The sequence below is a fragment of the Microcaecilia unicolor genome, chromosome 4 (assembly GCF_901765095.1).
Source record: "Microcaecilia unicolor chromosome 4, aMicUni1.1, whole genome shotgun sequence".
Lineage (NCBI taxonomy): Eukaryota > Metazoa > Chordata > Amphibia > Gymnophiona > Siphonopidae > Microcaecilia > Microcaecilia unicolor.
Genome location: NC_044034.1, coordinates 246,575,624 through 246,595,301, shown reverse-complemented (window position 1 = coordinate 246,595,301; position 19,678 = coordinate 246,575,624). Strand labels below are relative to the sequence as shown.

The window sequence follows — 19,678 nt, the reverse complement described above, 5'->3', positions numbered from 1 at the left end:
ATTCCATCATTAATATTATTAAACAAGACTATTTATGTTGTTAAGAACTTTTATTTGAAATTTTGAATAATTTGTTTTGAGTAATAGCCTCGATGGGGTGGGGAGGGGGCTGCAATAAATTTATGGAACCAAGGGAGCAGTGGGCCAAGAAAGTTTGGGGCTCACTGATGTAGTTCATTCACTAAAGTACCTCTTTGCCTTATTCCTCTGCTTTTACACAGAAATAATCTGACTGTAATAGATGCATTGATGGTACAGGGTCAAGGAGCAACTGAGAGCTTGAGGGTTGCAGGCAAGCCTCCCAGTCCAGGAAGTTTTTTACGATTTAAAATTACAGAAGCGCTATTGAAAGATTGCTCAGATAGTAAGTATTGATTCTCTCTCTAAGAAAAATAACATTTTAAAATTCATTGTGAAGATGTGAGGTACATGTTAAAATATTTTATTTCTTGGAAAATTACTACTACTACTATTTAGCATTTCTATAGCGCTACAAGGCATACGCAGCGCTGCACAAACATAGAAGAAAGATAGTCCCTGCTCAAAGAGCTTACAATCTAATAGACAAAAAATAAAGTAATCAAATCAATTAATGTGTACAGGAAGGAGGAGAGGGGGGTAGGTGGAGGCGAGTGGTTACGAGTCAAAAGCAATGTTAAAGAGGTGGGCTTTCAGTCTAGATTTAAAGGTGGCCAAGGATGGGGCAAGACGTAGGGGCTCAGGAAGTTTATTCCAGGCGTAGGGTGCAGCGAGACAGAAGGCGCGAAGTCTGGAGTTGGCAGTAGTGGAGAAGGGAACAGATAAGAAGGATTTATCCATGGAGCGGAGTGCACGGGAAGGGGTGTAGGGAAGGACGAGTGTGGAGAGATACTGGGGAGCAGCAGAGTGAGTACATATATTAAATAAATAAATATATATTAAATAAGATGAATTGTGAATGTTTAAAACCATCAAATCTGCTAGTCCTATTTTATGGTAATGAATTTTCTACATTAGCTTTGTTTTTTATAAAAAGTTTAATTTATTTGCCAACATACTTAGAAGTTGAAATATAGTAGTGCCACTTAAGTAAACGGTACATCTCGATTATATTTAATCACAAAAACACAAACTTGTACTTATTTTATATATTTTTTCTTCATGGCACATTCTAAAAATGGACCATTGGAACATCCTCACTAGTAATTAGTTGCTGTTTTATACTTCGTTCGCTTTTCAATGTAAGGAAAAAGTTTCCATGTATTTGTGTCTGGATAGGATTATAACACTACAGTGTGTGAAAAGCCTTATAGCAGTGGATTTGAAGCCTCTTGCTGTTTGCATTCCTTAGCAGTGTTTTTGCTGCAGTAAACACAGTGTGCTTGACTGGTAGAAGAAATTTATTTGGATTTTGATCACACCTTTTTCAGTAGTAACTCAAGGTGAGTTACATTCAGGTATAGTGGGCATTTCTCTGTCCCTGGAGGGCTCACAATCTAATTTTGTACCTGAGGCAATGGAAGGTTAAGTGACTAGCCCAAGATCACAAGGAACAGCAGTGGTATTTGAACCAGCCACCTCTGGATGTCAAGACTGGTGCTCTAACCACTAGGCCACTCTTCCATGTAGTGGTTTATTCTGTCATAACAAAGGCACTTGAGCAATTGGATCACCCAAGCGAATATGTCAAGCTTTTCATGAAGCCCAGGGTGATCTTGCATCAAAATCCTAAGTGGATCAGGATGGCTGACTGATTGATTAACACCGCACTGGAGGGTGCCATGCAACAACAAGAGTAATATTGATGACATTTACAAAAGAGGTTCCACCACTACTTTTTACTCTTGATGCACAGTCTGTATGCGGACTGGCTTGCAGTGGCAAAAGGAAGCAAATGCCTATTTTTACTAAAGCACTTGCTTCCTTTTGGCATTTCAGGGCAGAGTAACATGTCTATCAGGTCAGCACCTCCCATGCTGCTTGTGTGGTTGGCAATCAGAGGCTGTGACGCATTCATCTTTCATTTTGCACTGTCACATGCCTTAGAACCTTTTTCACTGGATTGACAGTGTTGAAGTTACTGGCACATATGACCAAATTGTTGTCAGTCGGTCTGACTATACAGACTTTGCCATGTTTCATGACATCTCAGGTTTAGAAAAGTTATTCTTTCCTTCATGTGGTGCAGTACTAGAGTGTTCAGCACAGAGTAATGCTTTGTGAGTAGACCGATGGTTTAAAAGTTCACTTTCATTCATTTTTTATACATTTCACGTATCTTAAGTCTGGCATTTTAAAACCTCAGTATACGGTGACCCCTGAGGAAGGCTATATGCTGAAATACGGCCCTTGTTGGGTCATTATTGTACATGCCAATGTTGAGTCAAGACTATACATCTGCCTGATCATTCACTGAAGAATAAAATAGTTCTTTAGAAGCATGGACTTCTTTTTGGTCTTTGTCTTTTTTTATCTGATTATTTGGAACATTTTATCTTCCACCCCTTTTTTGCTTTGTTTGATTTATTGTGGAAGTTCTGTGTCCCTTTTTTGACACAGTACCAGAGCACCTATCACAAAGATTATCAGTTGCTCTTACTATCATGTCTCCAACTTTGCAAAACAGATCCAACAACTGTTTATTTTTTTATTTTATTTTATTAACAAGTTACAAAGTAAGGAATGTGGCATCTTTTATCTGTGATTATGTTGGCAAATGTCAATCACATACTTACCCAGAGAGGTCTCTGATGAGCAGCTGTTTTTGCAATAGTAAATGCTGGTTGGATTTGGATAACCATCAGAAGAGCAAAGCATCCAGATCTTATACACAAATGTGATTGGCTTTTTTCTGATCAACATCTTTGCACCATGATGTCCATAATATGGCACCACAGAACTGACCAGTGCTAAGTTTCTCAACAACATTTCCATACTGCAATAGCAACTTGGTTAGTTGGTCATAGAGAGGAGCCGTTTTTGCCACCAGAGACTCGGAGGGCTCTGTTAACCACATGCCAGTACTTCATCAAATCGTGAAACCTGTTTTTTTTGGCATTGCTCCAACAACCATCCCACAACCCAAATCTTTAGCTCTACTTTAGTACTAACATTCCATTGGCAGACAGTTGTGCCCTGATAACAGAATGATTCCAAGAAATCTTTGAACTTCATCAAACCAGGATTGTTATGTCTGTTTGTTTGTTTGTATTTAATTCAAACTGTTCTTTCAAATGTTCTTACATCTCAAGAATAAAAATGCTTTAAATAACTACACTGGAATCATTGCAACAAGTTCTGAATGTTTATTGGCCAGTAACTGGAAGCCTTTTAACTGGTAAAATTAAGTATTTATCTGTAACTTTCCAGCACTGTTCAGTTTCCTGAGCAGCAGCCTTTTGATTATTTTTCTGCTCTTCTCAAATGAAATGTTGCTTTTCACTGAGCAGCCTGACCTATTTTGTAGAGAAAATACAGTGTGATATTCTTCTCTCTTTTTAGTCTTCCACCTTCAGCATCCTGTAACTGAATTCCTGTGTCGCCAGCAGTTGCTTTCTCCAAAGACTGCTGACTTGGGTCGCAATCTTCCAGCTGAAACTGAAGCTTCTTGATTGTCTAATTTTTCACTTTCCTCCTCAAGTCTGTTGTGTTTTTGTTATTTTAATCTAGTGCCTGATTTCTCAGGCATAACAATTTTTCTTCTGTGAACAAATATTTCCAGTTCACCACAACCATATGCAGGTTCCACAGGTGCCATGTCATTTTCATCTTCTCACATACAGTACTGTTGCCATCAGCAGAAGGAAGATCACAGATGTCAACTTCAGACTCACAACTGCTTTCTTCCATTACCATTTTTACTGGCTCACAATCTAAGTTTGTACCTGAGGCACTGAGACAATGGAGGGTTAAGTAACTTGCCCAAGGTCACAAGGAGCAACAGTGGGATTTGAACCGGCCACCTCTGGATATTGTAATTACTAATAAGATATTGAACTAAGGGTTATTTTTGCTGTTCTTTTGTATTTGAACTGACCATGCATGGAAATGCTGGCATTGGAGGCTGGAGTTACCTGCCTGCTTCCCCACTTCTCAGACAGCCAAAGCTGAGAGGAAATGTCCCCCGTCCCCCCGCCCCCCAAAGATCAAAGCTGAGTGGAAATGTTCCCCCCTTCCCCCCCCAGGCCCCCCCCAAAGATCAATTTCTGGCTATGCCCCTGTTGCATTGTGCTGTCTGCAATGCAGTTACTGCATGGTAAAATCTGTAGGGAACATGGAGAGCTCCTCCCATGCATTAGCCTAGTGACCATGAAGACCTCTTTTCGTAAGTCCTCAGGCTCCTGCTGACACAGAATCTTTGTCCTCCAAATAAACATTTATTTTCTTAACTTTATTTGATGTCCTTCACTTAACTCATCTTGGGCCAGTCTTGGGTAAGATCACCCGAAGGGTTTGCAGCCTCTTTCCTATATGGAGTTCAACAGAAGTCCCAGCAATGTCAACTGTTCATATGTATGCATAAGCAAAGCATCCTTTATCCTTGTTTGTAACAAATAAATAAAGCACCCAAAATAAATGCCTTTTAATTGGGATTAGGTCCTGTCCTTACCTGCTCACCTGCCACCAACCGTATTGATTTTATTACAGCTTCATCCATGTGCAGGCAGGAAATGTCAGTCTTACTGCAGACCAATTCAAAATACACTGTGAAAAACCCACAAGGGAAAATAAAAGGATAATTCACCACCTTTTGTGTGTTGCAGTCTTCAGACTCTAGCCTAGCATCCTTCAGTATGGACTTCCAGCAGGAAGACTGCACTGCCCCAACTTTCTCTTATAAGGTCAGTAGACTTCTTCCCTAAGCCCCACCCTGGAACCAGATTGGAGAATAATTGTTCGTGGCTTCTATCAGAGGAGCTAGAGGGACCTGTCTTTATAGCCCCTTTAGAGTGATATCTTTTTTTCTACCTTTCTTCCCATGGCTTGATTCTGTGGTTCACAGGTCAATTCTATTATGTAATTGTTTAAGCTAGAGCTGATTCTCGGTTTTTAGTCATTCCCTTCACCCTTTAGTATACCCCTGAATATCTACACGTGATGGGATGTAGATCCCGTCACAGAACACCAACAACATTTAACACAGATTTTGCAGTTACTGCATTTTAACTGCAAACTCATTCTTCAATAGATGACGTTCCTATATTTAAGGTTCAAGCCTTAACCTAGTTTGTATGCTACTGGGCAACAGATTTTGTAAACATATACCTGATTACACAGAACCTTTGATTTTTCCCTCTACAAAACAATACAGATCCCTAAAAGACCCATTCAAAACAAGTCTCTAGTTTTTAGGACTAAAATCACTCAAATTTAGATGTTACAGAAATTTTAATAGAAATTTGCCATCTTTTAACATAAGATACTAATGTTGTGCGATGCAAACTTTCATATATGAATAGAGTTTTTACTGCATTTATACTACATTTCACATACATAGGGTTTATACTTGATGTCTATTTCAGATGACTCCCTCTACGCTGATGACAGGTAACATGGTATAAGATAGATGCAAAAGAAACACACTCTGCATGTGGGTTTTCTGAAATTGAGAAAGTCATAAAGAGAGAATATCACAGCCCCCCTTTCCCTCCTCCCATGGTTGTTTTTCTGTCAGAAGGAAGCCTACCATTTTAGTAGTTTCATGTAGTTTGGAAGGAGACCTGACTGTAGGAAATATGGAGGCCCCAACTGTCTCCTGGCCCTCTGTGTTGGCAGCAGATTATTAGGGGAAAGAGGTTTCAGGAGGTACAGCACAGGTTTCCTTCCATGGTCCAGGTCTTGGCATCAGTAGACTGCTCCAGAGTTAAGGTTTTTTGTTGTTGGGTTTGTTTTGTTTTGTTTTGTTTTTTTTTGGGGTGGGGGGGAGTTAAATTCATTTAGCCTTCTGCCAGATGCTGAGACTAGGGGCAAGGAGGATCTGTTTGGATTGTTGAGGATCCCCAGCATTTTGCTTGGGGAGGGCCTTGCCCTCAGGAACTCTAGGTCTCCAAGAGCAGCTATGATTTCCTGCATTTGCCTTTGGATCCCTTAGGGAAGAAGAGGTGGAGGGCCTTGTTCCCTTGGAGAACTTGAAGGAAGGGGAGCTTTCCTCAGATGGGAAGAGCTTGTCATTGAGATTGTTCAAGAAAGAGAACATTTTCCCCATATATTTCAGGTATTGGCTTGTTCTCCATATTTCAGAGCAGACAGGAGAGGATCCCTCGAATGGGGACCCAGTCCTGGAGGGGTGAGAAGGGCACCTAAATCTTTTCCTTTTCATTAAGCACTTCAGTGTATGCTCCTCACAGAGTGGGAATCATCTGATGTGGGTTTCAGGAGAAGCAAAACCCTGGACAGACTCTATCCCAGACATTTTCAACCCAGTCCTCGGGGTACACCCAGCCAGTCAGGATTTTCAGGATATCCCTATTGAATTAAATGGGGATATCCTGAAAACCCTGACTGGCTGGGTGTGCCCTGAGGACTGGGTTGAAAACATCTTCTCTGTCCCTTCTCTGTGGAGCATAGACCTTCTTTTAAGGACTAGAAAATGGATACTATGGTGGTTGATCTTACCTACAAGACAACATTCCAGTAGAGAGTGGCACTGCTCTGAAGGATTCCCAGGACAGATGGATTGAGGTGGTCCTGAAGTAAGCCTTTTCATTCTTGACCCAAACTGTTCAATCGGTGGTCTGTGAGGATTACACAGTTCATGTTATGCAGTAGATTTCAGCAATTCCAAGAGATGCCTGAAATGGCACATCTGCAGTCAGGGTTGACCTTCCTAGCAGATGCTATGTATGATCTGCTCTCGACTTAATCCTGGTCAGTTGCCTCCATGGTCTTGGTGTGGAGGTTTTTGTGGTCACAAAACTGAGCAACAGATATGGCCTTTAAGATGTCACTCAGCAAGCAGGGTTTGCTGCTTTCAAGGACAAGCTGGAAAATATGGCTAAGGACCTGGAGAGGTCCAAACTTCAGAAGATTGAGCCTGGTTGGCCACAAGGAGTATGAGGGGTTCTGGTTATTTTATGGATTCTAGGTGGTACTGTCCTGGGATGCAGTCTTCCTTTCCAGCTATCCAGTTTGGGAGGCTGGATCAGCTTTTTTTTGTAGAGCCTGGAAGCCAAAGTACAGCAATACCAGCTCTTCCAGAGTGGCCCAATCAACCAAGTGAGAATCAGTGGATCCCCAGGTAATTTTTGTGGCCAAAAACCAGCAACAGTGTTACTGGGAGTGGGCCTACCTTACTTCAGATTAGTGGGTCTTAGATGCAGTCCTCTGTTTTTTCCTAGCGCTAGCATCACTTTTATGTTGTCCTCTTACACCTCTGGAGTGAAGAGGTTGGTAGTGGCAGCCACTCTGGTATAGCTTCTGGCCCTAAAAAAATCATAGTTCTGATCCCACCAAAGGAACAAGACTGTGGTCGTTAGACCCATCTCTTTGAGACCTCAAAATAGATGGAATTTTTGGCCCATTCTCAGTATCAAGGGGATAAGCCAATTATGTTGAGTCTCTCACTTCTGCATGGTAGTCATGCTGGTTACAAAAAGGGGGAGTTCCTTTTGTTTGTAGACCTGTCTGAGGCTTACTTCCATGCTCTGGATAGACAGCCAGAAATTCCTGTGTTTCTCTACTCTGGACAAATATTTTCCATTCCGTACTCAGCCATTGGGCTTGGCTGTTTGTCATGTCTTAGTCATTCTCCAAAGTGATGCTGATGATTGCAGCCTTCCTGTGTCAAAAGCATCCTTTTATGGTCCATCTTTAACTGGATGGTTGGCCAATTTAGATCAAATCAGAGCAGGAGTGACGTTTGGCTACTTCCAGTGTCATAAGTACATAAGTATTTCCACACTGGGACAGACTGAAGGTCTATCAAGCCCAGAATCCTGTTTCCAACAGTGGCCAATCCAGGTCACAAGTACCTGGCAAGATCCCAAAACAGTACAATACACTTTATGCTGCTTATCCTAGAAATAAGCAGTGGATTTTCTCCAAGTCCATTTTAATAATGGCTTATGGACTTTTCTTTTAGGAAGCTATCCAAACATTTTTTAAACCCTGCTAAGCTAACTGCTTTTACTACGTTCTCTAGCAACGAATTCAGTTTGGAAGAAAACATTCATACAGGCCATACCATCTGTGGAAAATGCACTGTGTACCAACTTGGTTTGACACTAGATAAATTTGACATCCAACTACGAGAAAGATTTACTGGCTTCAACATTCCACTGATTGGAGCTTTTAGCTCTGACTATTTTTTTCATACCACTATTTGGATTTTTGGTAAGTGCATCGCAAACACTTTTTTGTTTAACTATTCCCTGAGCGCAGTCTTGCTCGTGACATCACCAGTCACATCACATTCCACCATTTAAATATGTTTCTCACAATGGCAGCTCTCATTTTTTCTTTGCAGACCAGAGACGACGTTTGCGTTAGTCCAGAGATTCAATTCAGCAGACTGCTAAAACCTGTCGTTTTGTTTCTCTATAATATCAGCAAAATTTGCCCTTTCCTTTCTGAGCACACTACCAGAACCCTCATCCACACTCTTATCACCTCTCGCTTAGACTATTTAACTTGCTTCTTACAGGTCTCCCACTTAGCCATCTCTCTCCTCTTCAATCTGTTCAAATTTCTGCTGCACGACTAATATTCCGCCAGTGTCGTTATGCTCATATTAGCCCTCTCCTCAAGTCACTTCACTGGCTTCCTATCCATTTCCGCATACAGTTCAAACTCCTCTTATTGACCGATAAGTGCATTCACTCTGCAGCTCCTCAGTACCTCTCCACTCTCATCTCTCCTCCCCGGGAACTCCATTCACTTGGGTAAATCTCTCTTATCTGCACCCTTCTCCTCCACTGCTAACTCCAGACTCCGTTCCTTTTATCTTGCTGCACCATATGCCTGGAATAGACTTCCTGAGCCGGTACGTCAAGCTCCATCTCTGGCCGTCTTCAAATCTAAGCTAAACGCCCACCTTTTTGATGCTGCTTTTAACTCCTAACCCTTATTCACTTTGTTCAGAACCCTTATTTTATCATCCTCACTTCAATATTCCCTTATCTCTTGTTTGTTCTTTCTGTCCTAATTAGATTGTAAGCTCTGTCGAGCAGGGACTGTCTCTTCATGTTCAAGTGTACAGCGCTGCGTACGCCTAGTAGCGCTTTAGAAATAAGTAGTAGTAGTAGCAATTGTGCATTACTTCTGGTAAGCTTCTGGTCATCCAACTTCTGGAGCTCTGGGCTGTACGTCAAGAGTAAACTCACATCCACTTGGTCTGTGGAGTACCTGGAAGCCTACTTAAGTGCTTAGTTGGGTGAATCTTCATTACAAAGAGGAGGATAGTTATGTGAAAATAGTGTGAAGATCAGAATAGAGAATCTCTTAATATCATGATAACATAATCACAAAGCAAAATATATAAATATCCAAACTGTGTGGCCAAAATAGGTGAGAACAGGCAGGATTTACACTTTGGGCTGCTTTCTTGGAGAGCTCTGTGGTTCTGGGATTATCTCCAGCTGCTAGGTTCCACGGAGGTCACCCTGGAGCTGGTCCCATGGGCAAGAGCCCATACGTGACCCACTCCAGTTGGAGATCTCAGGATTTCCTCATATGTTTCCACTTGCACCACTGCCTACATAGGTGTGGCCATGCTTCTCATCTTCTGTGCATTGTCCTCCATTTGGCAGGCAGAGTTGGCAAGCAATACTTTACTGCTTTCTTCTCTGCTGGTGTACCTCAGTAGTCAGAATCATGTAGGGGCCCATTTATGGGGTTTTAAAATACATTTGTTATGATGGGGAATCCTATACTCTTGTTTGCCTAGGGCCCCACCAAAGGGTTAATCCTATTCCGTTTCTACATATTTTTGGAAGAGAGATTGGATATTTATATCTGTGTTAAGGTGCTCAGATGTTCCCTATTCTGATTTCCACTATTTTGTAATGTTTTTTTTTTCATTTTTCAGTCTTCTGTTTTAAACTCAGAGGGCCCTATTTACTAAGGTGTGTTAGTGTTTTAGCGTGCCAACCATGTAGACGCCTATAGGGATATTGTAGGCTCGTACATGGTTAACGTGCGTTAAAAATGTTAACGTGCTTAATGCTGCTTAGTAAACGCACAAGATCTTTTCCCAAAAAGTTTTAATTGGTTTGTGGTTTTATAAGCTTTAATCTTATTCTATATTTAAAAAATCAATGCACAAAATATTTTTTCTTCCATGTGGTTATCAAATAATTCTTAGCTACTAAATCCTTTCAGTATGGTTGTATTAGATCTGTTTATTTTTTAAAGAAAGGATGAACACTGATTGGTAACTGCTTTCACAATTTTGTCAAAAAGGACATGTGTTTATGTTTTATTGTCAGTTCCCTAGTGATACACAAACTTTAGAAAATGATTTGATGGTTTGTTTTAGAACTGAAAGTCAAAGAGCCAAATTTCACATTGACAAGGACATTCAAAGTGGAAAACACAGGGCAGCTACAAATTAATGTGAAGTCAATGGAAATCAATGGATACTCGTGTGAAGGATATGGATTTAAAGTTGTTAATTGTCAAGAGTTTGCACTAAGTCCCAATGCCTCTAAGGACATTGTCATATTGTAAGTAATTTCTTTGCAAATATAATTTCTCACCTAATTCAGAACATAAACAGTCTATGCCATATATGATCTCCTCTATACACAAATGCCTTGAAAACAACACACATTTTTTTTTTATTGTACCCTTGCTAATGGGGTAATTTGCTAGTGTTTGTTGCCATACAGATCTAAAGAATAAGCGTTTTGGAGTTCAATCATTGTTTTGAAGAGTTTGAAAAAATATTGTGAATACTGGGCAACTTGAATCCCCTGAAAATGAACCTGTTTGAAGTTTTCTATGAGAGTGCCAGTTTAACAATTGTAATGGAGATGATTTTTTTTATTTTGTGTAGTCCATTATAGATTTCCTGTTTGACAGTATAAAGAGTTGATATGACATAGCTTGGATGCCATATTTAATATAATTGTAGTTAACATCACCATACACCAGGGGTTCTCAACCGTTTCATCAGGAAACACCAAGCCAGTTTAGTTTCCAAGATATTCACAATGAATATTCATATGCAGGAGATATATTTTCATACAGTAGAGGCAATGCGTGTAAATTTATCTCATTCATATTCATTGTGAATATCTTGAAAATCAGACTGGCTTGGTGTGTCCTGAGGACTGTGTTGAGAGCCCATGACACTCACCATTGCCTTTCCTCACTTGCGACTCATTTTTCCTCCCACTTTGGATCTGGCCTTAGGTGTCATGCAGGTAAAATGCCCTATGGTACTATGTAAACCACATTGAGTCTGCAACTAGTGGGAAAATGTGGGGTATAAATGTGTTGAATAAATAAATATACTATCACTCTTCGCTTGTGGGTTACTATTAAATACAACTCAAGAAAAGGTAGAAGGTTAAAAAAAATGTGATACAATACAAAAAAAAACCACTACCTAAGTTCTCAAGTGTGCATTACCTATGAATTTATATAAACAGAAGAAGAGGCCTGGGTGGCTGTCATAACAGATCCGCACTTACACTTTTCATAAACAGCACATCGTGGGTCATAAAACTCTGTTCTATGCAAACCACATTCAAGGTTTTGTACATTATTAAGCTAGGAAAAGCCAAGATGCACTGTCACATAACACTTATTTTACGTGCTAAGAATATTATTTTGTTCCACAGCACTTCAGTTTCTACACACATGCCTCAATAAGAGTTATTTTCAGATTTTTATCAAAGACAACTGCAGGTTATGTATTGCAAAGAATCTAGGGAAAACTCTTAGGGGTATAGGTTTGAACTGATATTTTCATTCACAGTTTGATATTAATTTGTCATTACAATGACTAATGTCTGTGCTGTTAATATGAAACAAGCAAATGTTCACCATTAATTTAGCATTCTAGTAACTATCAGTCGTAGAGAAAATGTATTTTCTATGAGTGGTGATATCTTCAACTAAACTAGCATTACATTTATCTGAAAATAATCATGAGCTTTGAAGACAGCATGTGTCTCCTCTACTAAGATACTTATTCATTTTTCATGAACTGTCATTTTTTAACACGGCTATCCTTTTTTACAATTTTTAAAAATAAGGTTTACACCAGATTTCACCGTTTCCAGAGTCATTCGTGAATTGAAGTTTGTTACAGCTGGGGGCTCTGAATTTGTATTTATACTAAATGCATCACTTCCACATCACATGTTAGCAACATGTGCAGAAGCTCTGCCCCGACCTAACTGGGAGCTAACCCTGTACATAATCATCTCAGGAATAATGAGGTACTTCAGATGAATTGCATTCAGAAGTTGTATAAGTATAAATGCTCACATACCATTTTTTTTCTAGTGAGGTCTACATCATATGTGAACACCATAATATAGTTTTAATGTTGCCTCATAAGTTCTTAACACAGAAGAACCTCATATACTGCTGTTTCAGAACATGAGTATGGGTGACCAAAATCAGAATTTTATATATAAACATTCTTCAGATTCTTACCTAAAGTAGATTTTGTTTTCTTGCATTTGAAGAGCCTTACAGTTAGGTGATTAAATATTAAAATAGTTTTCTGAGAACTTAATTTGTCGCAAGCCTTTAAAAAAGTATTAGATGTGTAAGATTGTAGTGAGCAGAGTGACAAGTTAAAAAAATAAATTAAAAAATGGTAGTTCTAGACTTGAACAGACATTTAATAGTTGCACAGTATGTCATTTGTAGTAAACATTAAGGGTAAATGTAAAATATATGTAATAGATGATTAAAGGTATAAAATTAGAGGTTGGTCCCTTGGTCTGAATCATTGAATTCAATTGAGATCTTTATTTCAGATCATTTTGTACATGGCTGTGTGTTAGATAAGTCCATGGTTTTGGGGTTTATGTAAAAGTGTTGCCGTAACAGTTGAGTGCAAAAGTTTAGGCACCTCTGGTCAAATTGTATGTTTCTATGAATCCCTAGGTGATCAGAAGTGACACAAATGCTACATGCCGCAAAGATAAACATGACATACTTCTGCAAATTTTAATACAGAATTGCTATTTATTTTCAGTTTCTTACGGTCTTAAAATAAGAAAGCAGTGAATATGGAAGATCCACAAGTTTAGCTACCCTTCCAGACAGTACTTTGTAACACCTTTTTTAGTAAATATAATAGCTTCCAAGTGTTTCCCATAACCAGCTAAGAATCTTTCTGTTCTTCTTTTTGGGATTTTTTTCCTCTACTCTTTTCATAAAACTGGGAACTATGAATGTCATTCCAAAACTTATTCCTATACTTCATGGTTAATCTTGAGGCATGTTTTGGATAATTCTCTTTCTGAAATATATCTTCTTCACTGACTGGGACATTAGTTTTTGGGATATAGAAACAGAGAAAATGATGGCAGATAAAAACTGTGTGACTTACCGAGTCACCAATTCATATCATCTACTATCCCTTCCTCACTCTTAGAGATCCTATGTGCTTGTCTCATTCTTTCTTGAAGTCAGATAAGTCCACCGGGAGGGCCATTCCATATATCTACCACACATCATAAAGGAGTATTTGATATATTGATATTTCTTTGATTCTGTTCTCGCTTCCACCTGCATAGTCTTGTTCTGCTGCCTGCACACAGCCTGAAACATAATAGCTCCACATGCTGGGCCTAATAGTTGGCCAGGTATTTTCAAATGCTTCACCCCTTTCATTTTGCAGATGAAACTAGAATGGTTGTGGCCAAACAGATGAAATGAAAATTGAACAGTTCAAGTTCCATTTCATCAGTCTAGAACACCTTGTTTCAAAAAATTTCAGGCTTATCAAGGTTTTATTTTGTATGTTTTAAAGACTTCTTTTTAACAACTGTTCTTTATAGATATGTAAGCAGTGTTGTGTTGTGGACATCTGCTACACTTTGCTAAACTTTATAGTAAGTCATTGGTAGTCTGACTGATGGGTAACATCACCGACAGAGCCCCGACATAAAGGTGCTCCCCAGCATTTTATTTCTAAAACTTTTAGAAGCATTCCACTGCAGATGCACACGTATTCCCGCCTGCCATTGTTGTGTGGGATCAGGCAGCTTTGTCTTTTCATGGAGCAGAAAGGTAACATCTTCTTGATCTCTCAGCTTGTGTGTTTTGTTTTCTTATCACAGTGGTTTGGGGTCATCTTTTCCTATATCATTCTGTTGTGTAAGTGTTAATGCGGGGGCAGTGCATTCCCACCCCACTTGGTGTCTGTTTTTTGGCACATTTGTTTCTTTTCTTTTCTTTTTTTTTGCCATGGCTTGCTTGGCCTGCTTAGACCTTGAGCATACCAGTCAGAGTTGATTTTTTGCCAAGTCATTTGATTTTGCTTCGGCTATTTTTCCAGCCATGTTCCAAAAAACCCAGTGGTTTTAAGAAGTGCTTTCGATGCTCCAGGACAGGGTCCCTCATAGACATTCATAATTGGTGCCTGCAGTATCTGTGGCCCAACCATAATCATCATTCTAGTAAATTCTGTTTGCATATGGCCAAGAGAAGTATTAGAGGTCATGAGACGTAGCATGTGAGGAAATGCCTAGCCACCTGCCTGGGGTTTGTAAATAACACTGGCTCTGATGGTCCACAAAAAAAGTATCTGTTTTGCACTGACTACTGATTATGCTGGTATCCATTGTATAGAGTAGTTCTGTGTGTGCATCCCAAGTTCTTTCCTAAGTTAATGTTGTTGTTCCATCTTAAGCAGCCAATTGTTTTGCCAGCATTTTTGCCAAGACCATGTGCCTATCCTGGCAAAAGCGTACTTCACACTTTGGACTGCAGAAAAGCCTTGAACACCTATCTGGAGTGGACTAAAGCCCAAACAGGGAAAAATAGAGGCTGAACAAAGGCGACTCCACCACTGGAGACGTATACCGTAAGTACATAAGTAATTCCACACTAGGAAAAGACCAAGGGTCCATCGAGCCCAGCATCCTGTCCACGGCAGCGGCCAATCCAGGCCAAGGGCACCTGGCAAGCTTCCCAAACATACAAACATTCTATACATGTTATTCCTGGAATTGTGGATTTTTCCCAAGTCCATTTAGTAGTGGTTTATGGACTTGTTCTTTAGGAAACCGTCTAACCCCTTTTTAAACTCTGCTACCGTCTAACCCCTTTTTAAACTCTGCTAAGCTAACCGCCTTCACTACGTTCTCCGGCAACGAATTCCAGAGTTTAATTATGCGTTAGGTGAAGAAATATTTTCTCCGATTTGTTTTAAATTTACTACACTGTAGTTTCATCGCATGCCCCCTAGTCCTAGTATTTTTGGAAAGTGTGAACAGACGCTTCACATCCACCTGTTCCACTCCACTCATTATTTTATATACCTCTATCATGTCTCCCCTCAGCCGTCTCTTCTCCAAGCTGAAAAGCCCTAGCCTCCTTAGTCTTTCTTCATAGGGAAGTCATCCCATCCCCGCTATCATTTTAGTCGCCCTTCGCTGCACCTTTTCCAATTCTACTATATCTTTCTTGAGATTCGGCGACCAGAATTGAACACAAAATTTATTAAGGCAGATATTGAAGGACCCGACAAGGCCCATGTTTCGGCGTATTACACTGCCTACATCAGGGGTCAAATAAACAGTTCGTCCAAAAAGACATATCCAACTCTATGTATATTAGAAAAATGGAACTGTGATCCTTTCGGAATAATTGAAGGACATGCGCTCAGTCAGATCACAGCAGCTAAAAGTGTTCGCGGCTTCAGTTTTTCCTTCCCAGGTATTCCCTGTGTGTTCGTTGACTAAAGTCCATACAATCCACTCAGCGTTTTGTTTCTTTTGACCTCAACAGAATAGGGGCTGCCATCAGTAAATGCACAGTATCCAATTGTCTGGTGGACTGCATCACACCATATAAGAAAAAAAAACTCCTTATGTGTTTAGCTCTATCCAGTGGATCCCAGAATGCACTAGGCAGGGCCTGGGCACCGTCATTTTGTTCAGGGCGGACCCAAGGGAGGAGCTGTTGCAGGTGGGATCGGGAGAGGGGTGTGGGTGTATGTACGCATCTGGGGGGGGGGGGGGGGGGGTTGTGGTCCACTACACTAGCGAAAATTTTAAAAATAGATTGGGGGAAGTCAGGGTTCACTGGACCACCAAGGAAAATTTTTAAAAAGTAGGGAGGTTGGAGGGGGCCCAGTGCACCAGAGCTGTGAAATGCATTTGACAGCTCAGTCTTGAAAACAGCAGAGTGATGCACAAAGGGAGATCCATGCAGCTCATTTGCATGCGATCCCTTTTGTACATCACTTGCATCGGGCCCATAGTCAATAAAATTCCAATCAAAAAAGAGCAGTTAATAGATCAACAGATCATCTAATTAGAACAAGTGTCTATTGTTAGGTCGACATTTTGACATCGGTGCCTGTATATACATAGCCCTTTTTTAAATAGGCTGCTATTTTTAAGTTCTTAAGTTTTGAAATTCTGGCCAGGGGTATCTAAACTTTTGCACATAATTGTGTGGGTTAGAACTACAACAGCAGTTGGAATGCTTTGTCGGCAGCGCAAGTTCATTGCTTTCTGATGATACTAACTAAGCAGAAATATGTACTGATTCACTCACTGTATGTCTGTCTTCTGTTTCATGCAGCACACTCTTCCTCTTAGTAATTTTAACAGCTTATTTAGAAGCTCAAGGAATTTGGGAGCCATTTAGGAGACGTCTCTCTTTGGAGGCGGCAAACCCTCCCATTGATATGGGAAGGCCATTTGATCTCAGGAGAATAGTGGGACTTACCTCTGACACAAAGTAAGTGGATGTACTGTAATAATACAGCTTGTGTTGCTTTAGGGTCGAAGAAAAGTAGAAGTAATGACTAGTCATTTAAAATTGGTAGTCTTTATATATATATATATATATATATATATATACTGTATATATATATATATATATATATATATATATATATATATATGGGGAAGGAGATTATCTAGTTTTCCATTGGATTAACAACTTATGTTTAACATTGACTGCACAATACAGTTAGATATTTTTCAAAAGAGTAATATTAATTGGTTAACCAACAAAAAGTAGATAAGGAGTATAAAGATAATTCTTAAATAACAAATGATTATACTTTCTTTGCGCCCCATAGACCAGTCCAGATGTGTGAGTTTGCTTTCTACCTGCAGATGGAGACTGAAGTACAGCTAGTCAGTATTTCTCAGTCTCCATCTGCAGGTAAAATCTGTAAGGTTTGGTGCTAGTTGAGTAGGCCAAGTTGGGGAACCTTAGGTATGGGAAATTGTTTCCCTTGGGTAGGGTTACCATATGGCTCCAGAAAAAGGAGGACAGATTGAGCCAGCCGGGTTTTACTTGCATTGCTTTCCATTGAAAGCAATGGAAGTAAAACTCAGCTGGCTCAATTACTTCCATTGAAAGCAATTGCTTTCCATTGAAAGTAATGGAAGTAAAACCCGGCTGGCTCAATCCGTCCTCCTTTTTCTGGAGCCATATGGTAACCCTACCCTTGGGATCCCTTTGGGGTGGGGGAGGGGACAGTGTATATATACCTATCCTTTTCAGGTGAAGAGCAGATTTGTTTGCATGTTGGATTCCTTCCCAGGCTGGGTCCCGACTAGCCTTATCAAATTTGAAATTTCCTATTTGCTTTTGTCTGTGGGTCTTTACTAGATGTCAGCTTCACAGTAACAGGCCTTTCACATATATATCTGTATATCACTGCATAGTTTTAGAGTTACTGGATGCAATTCAGTACAGCAGTGTTTCATGTAAAGCACAATGATTCCATCTCATTTATATTATGAGACTTGAAGGTTAATTGAGAAATAGAAACATTTCCTGTGGTCCACTTAAAAAAAAAAAAGTACAGCTTTAATTGCTTAACTATAGTTCTAATTTTAACTTGGTTCTGAGAAAATGCTAGACCCAGCCAGCAGTGTTTTAATTTATCATTGAATTAGATTCATAATTTTGTGTACATCTTGTCAGTTTAAGTGTGGTTGCTATAAAACACCTTTGTGTAATTATTGGGAAACAAACTATACTGTAAATCAAATTCAGTTACTAAACTTTTTTAGATGTGTTTTTCAGCCATGCTTTTTCATGCTTTCATTTAACTGTAGTTATTCTTCTTTCAGCTTGAATACACTTGGATCAGACTGTAATCTGAATCCTACTAGAGTACTCTATGGAGGAGGCATGTCTGTGTCCAGATCCAGCACAGGAAGCCACAAGCAATGCAACCCAGTATCACATCTGCACAGCAGTAAAAACTCAGCTGATGTGGAAAGCACCAGATATAAAAGTAGTTCCAATACATCCAACAGGACTTTAGCACAGACAGTTCCTTTGCAATCAACTAACAAACTAGGTTCCCTTGCCCCAGATCTAACTGTGCCCACACATAATCATACTACAAGCAGAAGATCCCGAGTAACAAGGCTGAGCCACCAGCATACACAAGCTCTGCTAGAACAGCAACCACAACAGCCACCTACAATGCCTCAAGACCAAGAGGCTGAAAGTTCTTTCTCACAATCAACAATCTATAGCCCTTCTCCCCCAGAATGTGCTAGTGGCAGCAGCACTAGGCACAGTTCAGAAGACTCTGATATTACCAGTCTAATAGAAGTCATGGATAAAGACTTTGATCACCCTGAATTCCCTCCAGCTGATGTGTTTACAGAGCAGCCTCCTTCTCCATCATTAAACAAAGGTAAACTGATCTTTATGAATAACAGGGATGAAATACACAGATACTTCATATTGAATGTGTGCAAAAATAATTCCTTTGTATTGGTATAACTGTCGTACCACTACTTTTAATAAGATAAATAAGGATATGAAGAGCCATTTTTTATGTGATGTTAATAAAAGCACTTTGGGGTCTATGCAGTAAAACTGTTTAATTAGTGTCCAATGTTTCCATCAATGTGTTCCCATATGGCTTATTCTCCGAGGACAAGCAGGCTGCTTGTTCTCACGACTGGGTTGACGTCCGCGGCAGCCCCCACCAACCGGAAAAAGCTTCGCGGGACGGTCGGCACGCAGGGCACGCCCACCGCGCATGCGCGGCCGTCTTCCCGCCCGTGCGCGACCGCTCCCGCCAGTTACTTTTTTTCCGCGACTGAGAGAGTCGTGTTTTTGCAACTCTCTCGTTTCAGCCGCCGGAATTTTCGACCGCGTTTACGCGGGTCGTCGCTCTTGGCCTTTTCGGCCTCTTCTTCTTTCGTTTCGTTTTGTTATCCAAAAAAAAAAAAAAAAAAAAGAATTTTGCGCGTGTGGAGCACGCGCTCCTCCCTTTTCCCTCGCTTTCTAGCGGGGACGCCTCGTTGCGGCCTAGTGGCCGCTCGGTCGGTTCAATTTTCGTGGTGTGATTTTAGCCACCATTGCCGACTTTGACTTCGCCGACGCGATTTTTCCGTCGATGTCCTCGAAGGTCCCGAGTGGATTTAAAAAGTGTGGTCGCTGCGGCCGGCCGATCTCGCAGACCGACACCCACGCTTGGTGCCTCCAGTGCCTCGGGCCGGAGCACAATCTCAAGTCGTGTGCTTTGTGTCTCGGTCTCCGGAAACGGACTCAGGTTGCGAGGCAAGTTCTGCGGGAC

General features: G+C 40.4%; 1 protein-coding gene across 1 annotated transcript in view; it reads left to right on the top strand.

Annotated features, from left to right (window-relative positions):
* Positions 1–19,678, top strand: part of TMEM131 (transmembrane protein 131) — a 489,982-nt gene that overhangs the window by 403,125 nt on the left and 67,179 nt on the right. Inside the window, exons 27-31 of the mRNA XM_030201383.1 lie at positions 222–364; positions 10,454–10,640; positions 12,180–12,365; positions 16,699–16,857; positions 18,210–18,787. Coding sequence (XP_030057243.1) covers positions 222–364; positions 10,454–10,640; positions 12,180–12,365; positions 16,699–16,857; positions 18,210–18,787 — 1,253 coding nt within the window. The remainder of the gene's footprint in view (positions 1–221; positions 365–10,453; positions 10,641–12,179; positions 12,366–16,698; positions 16,858–18,209; positions 18,788–19,678) is intronic.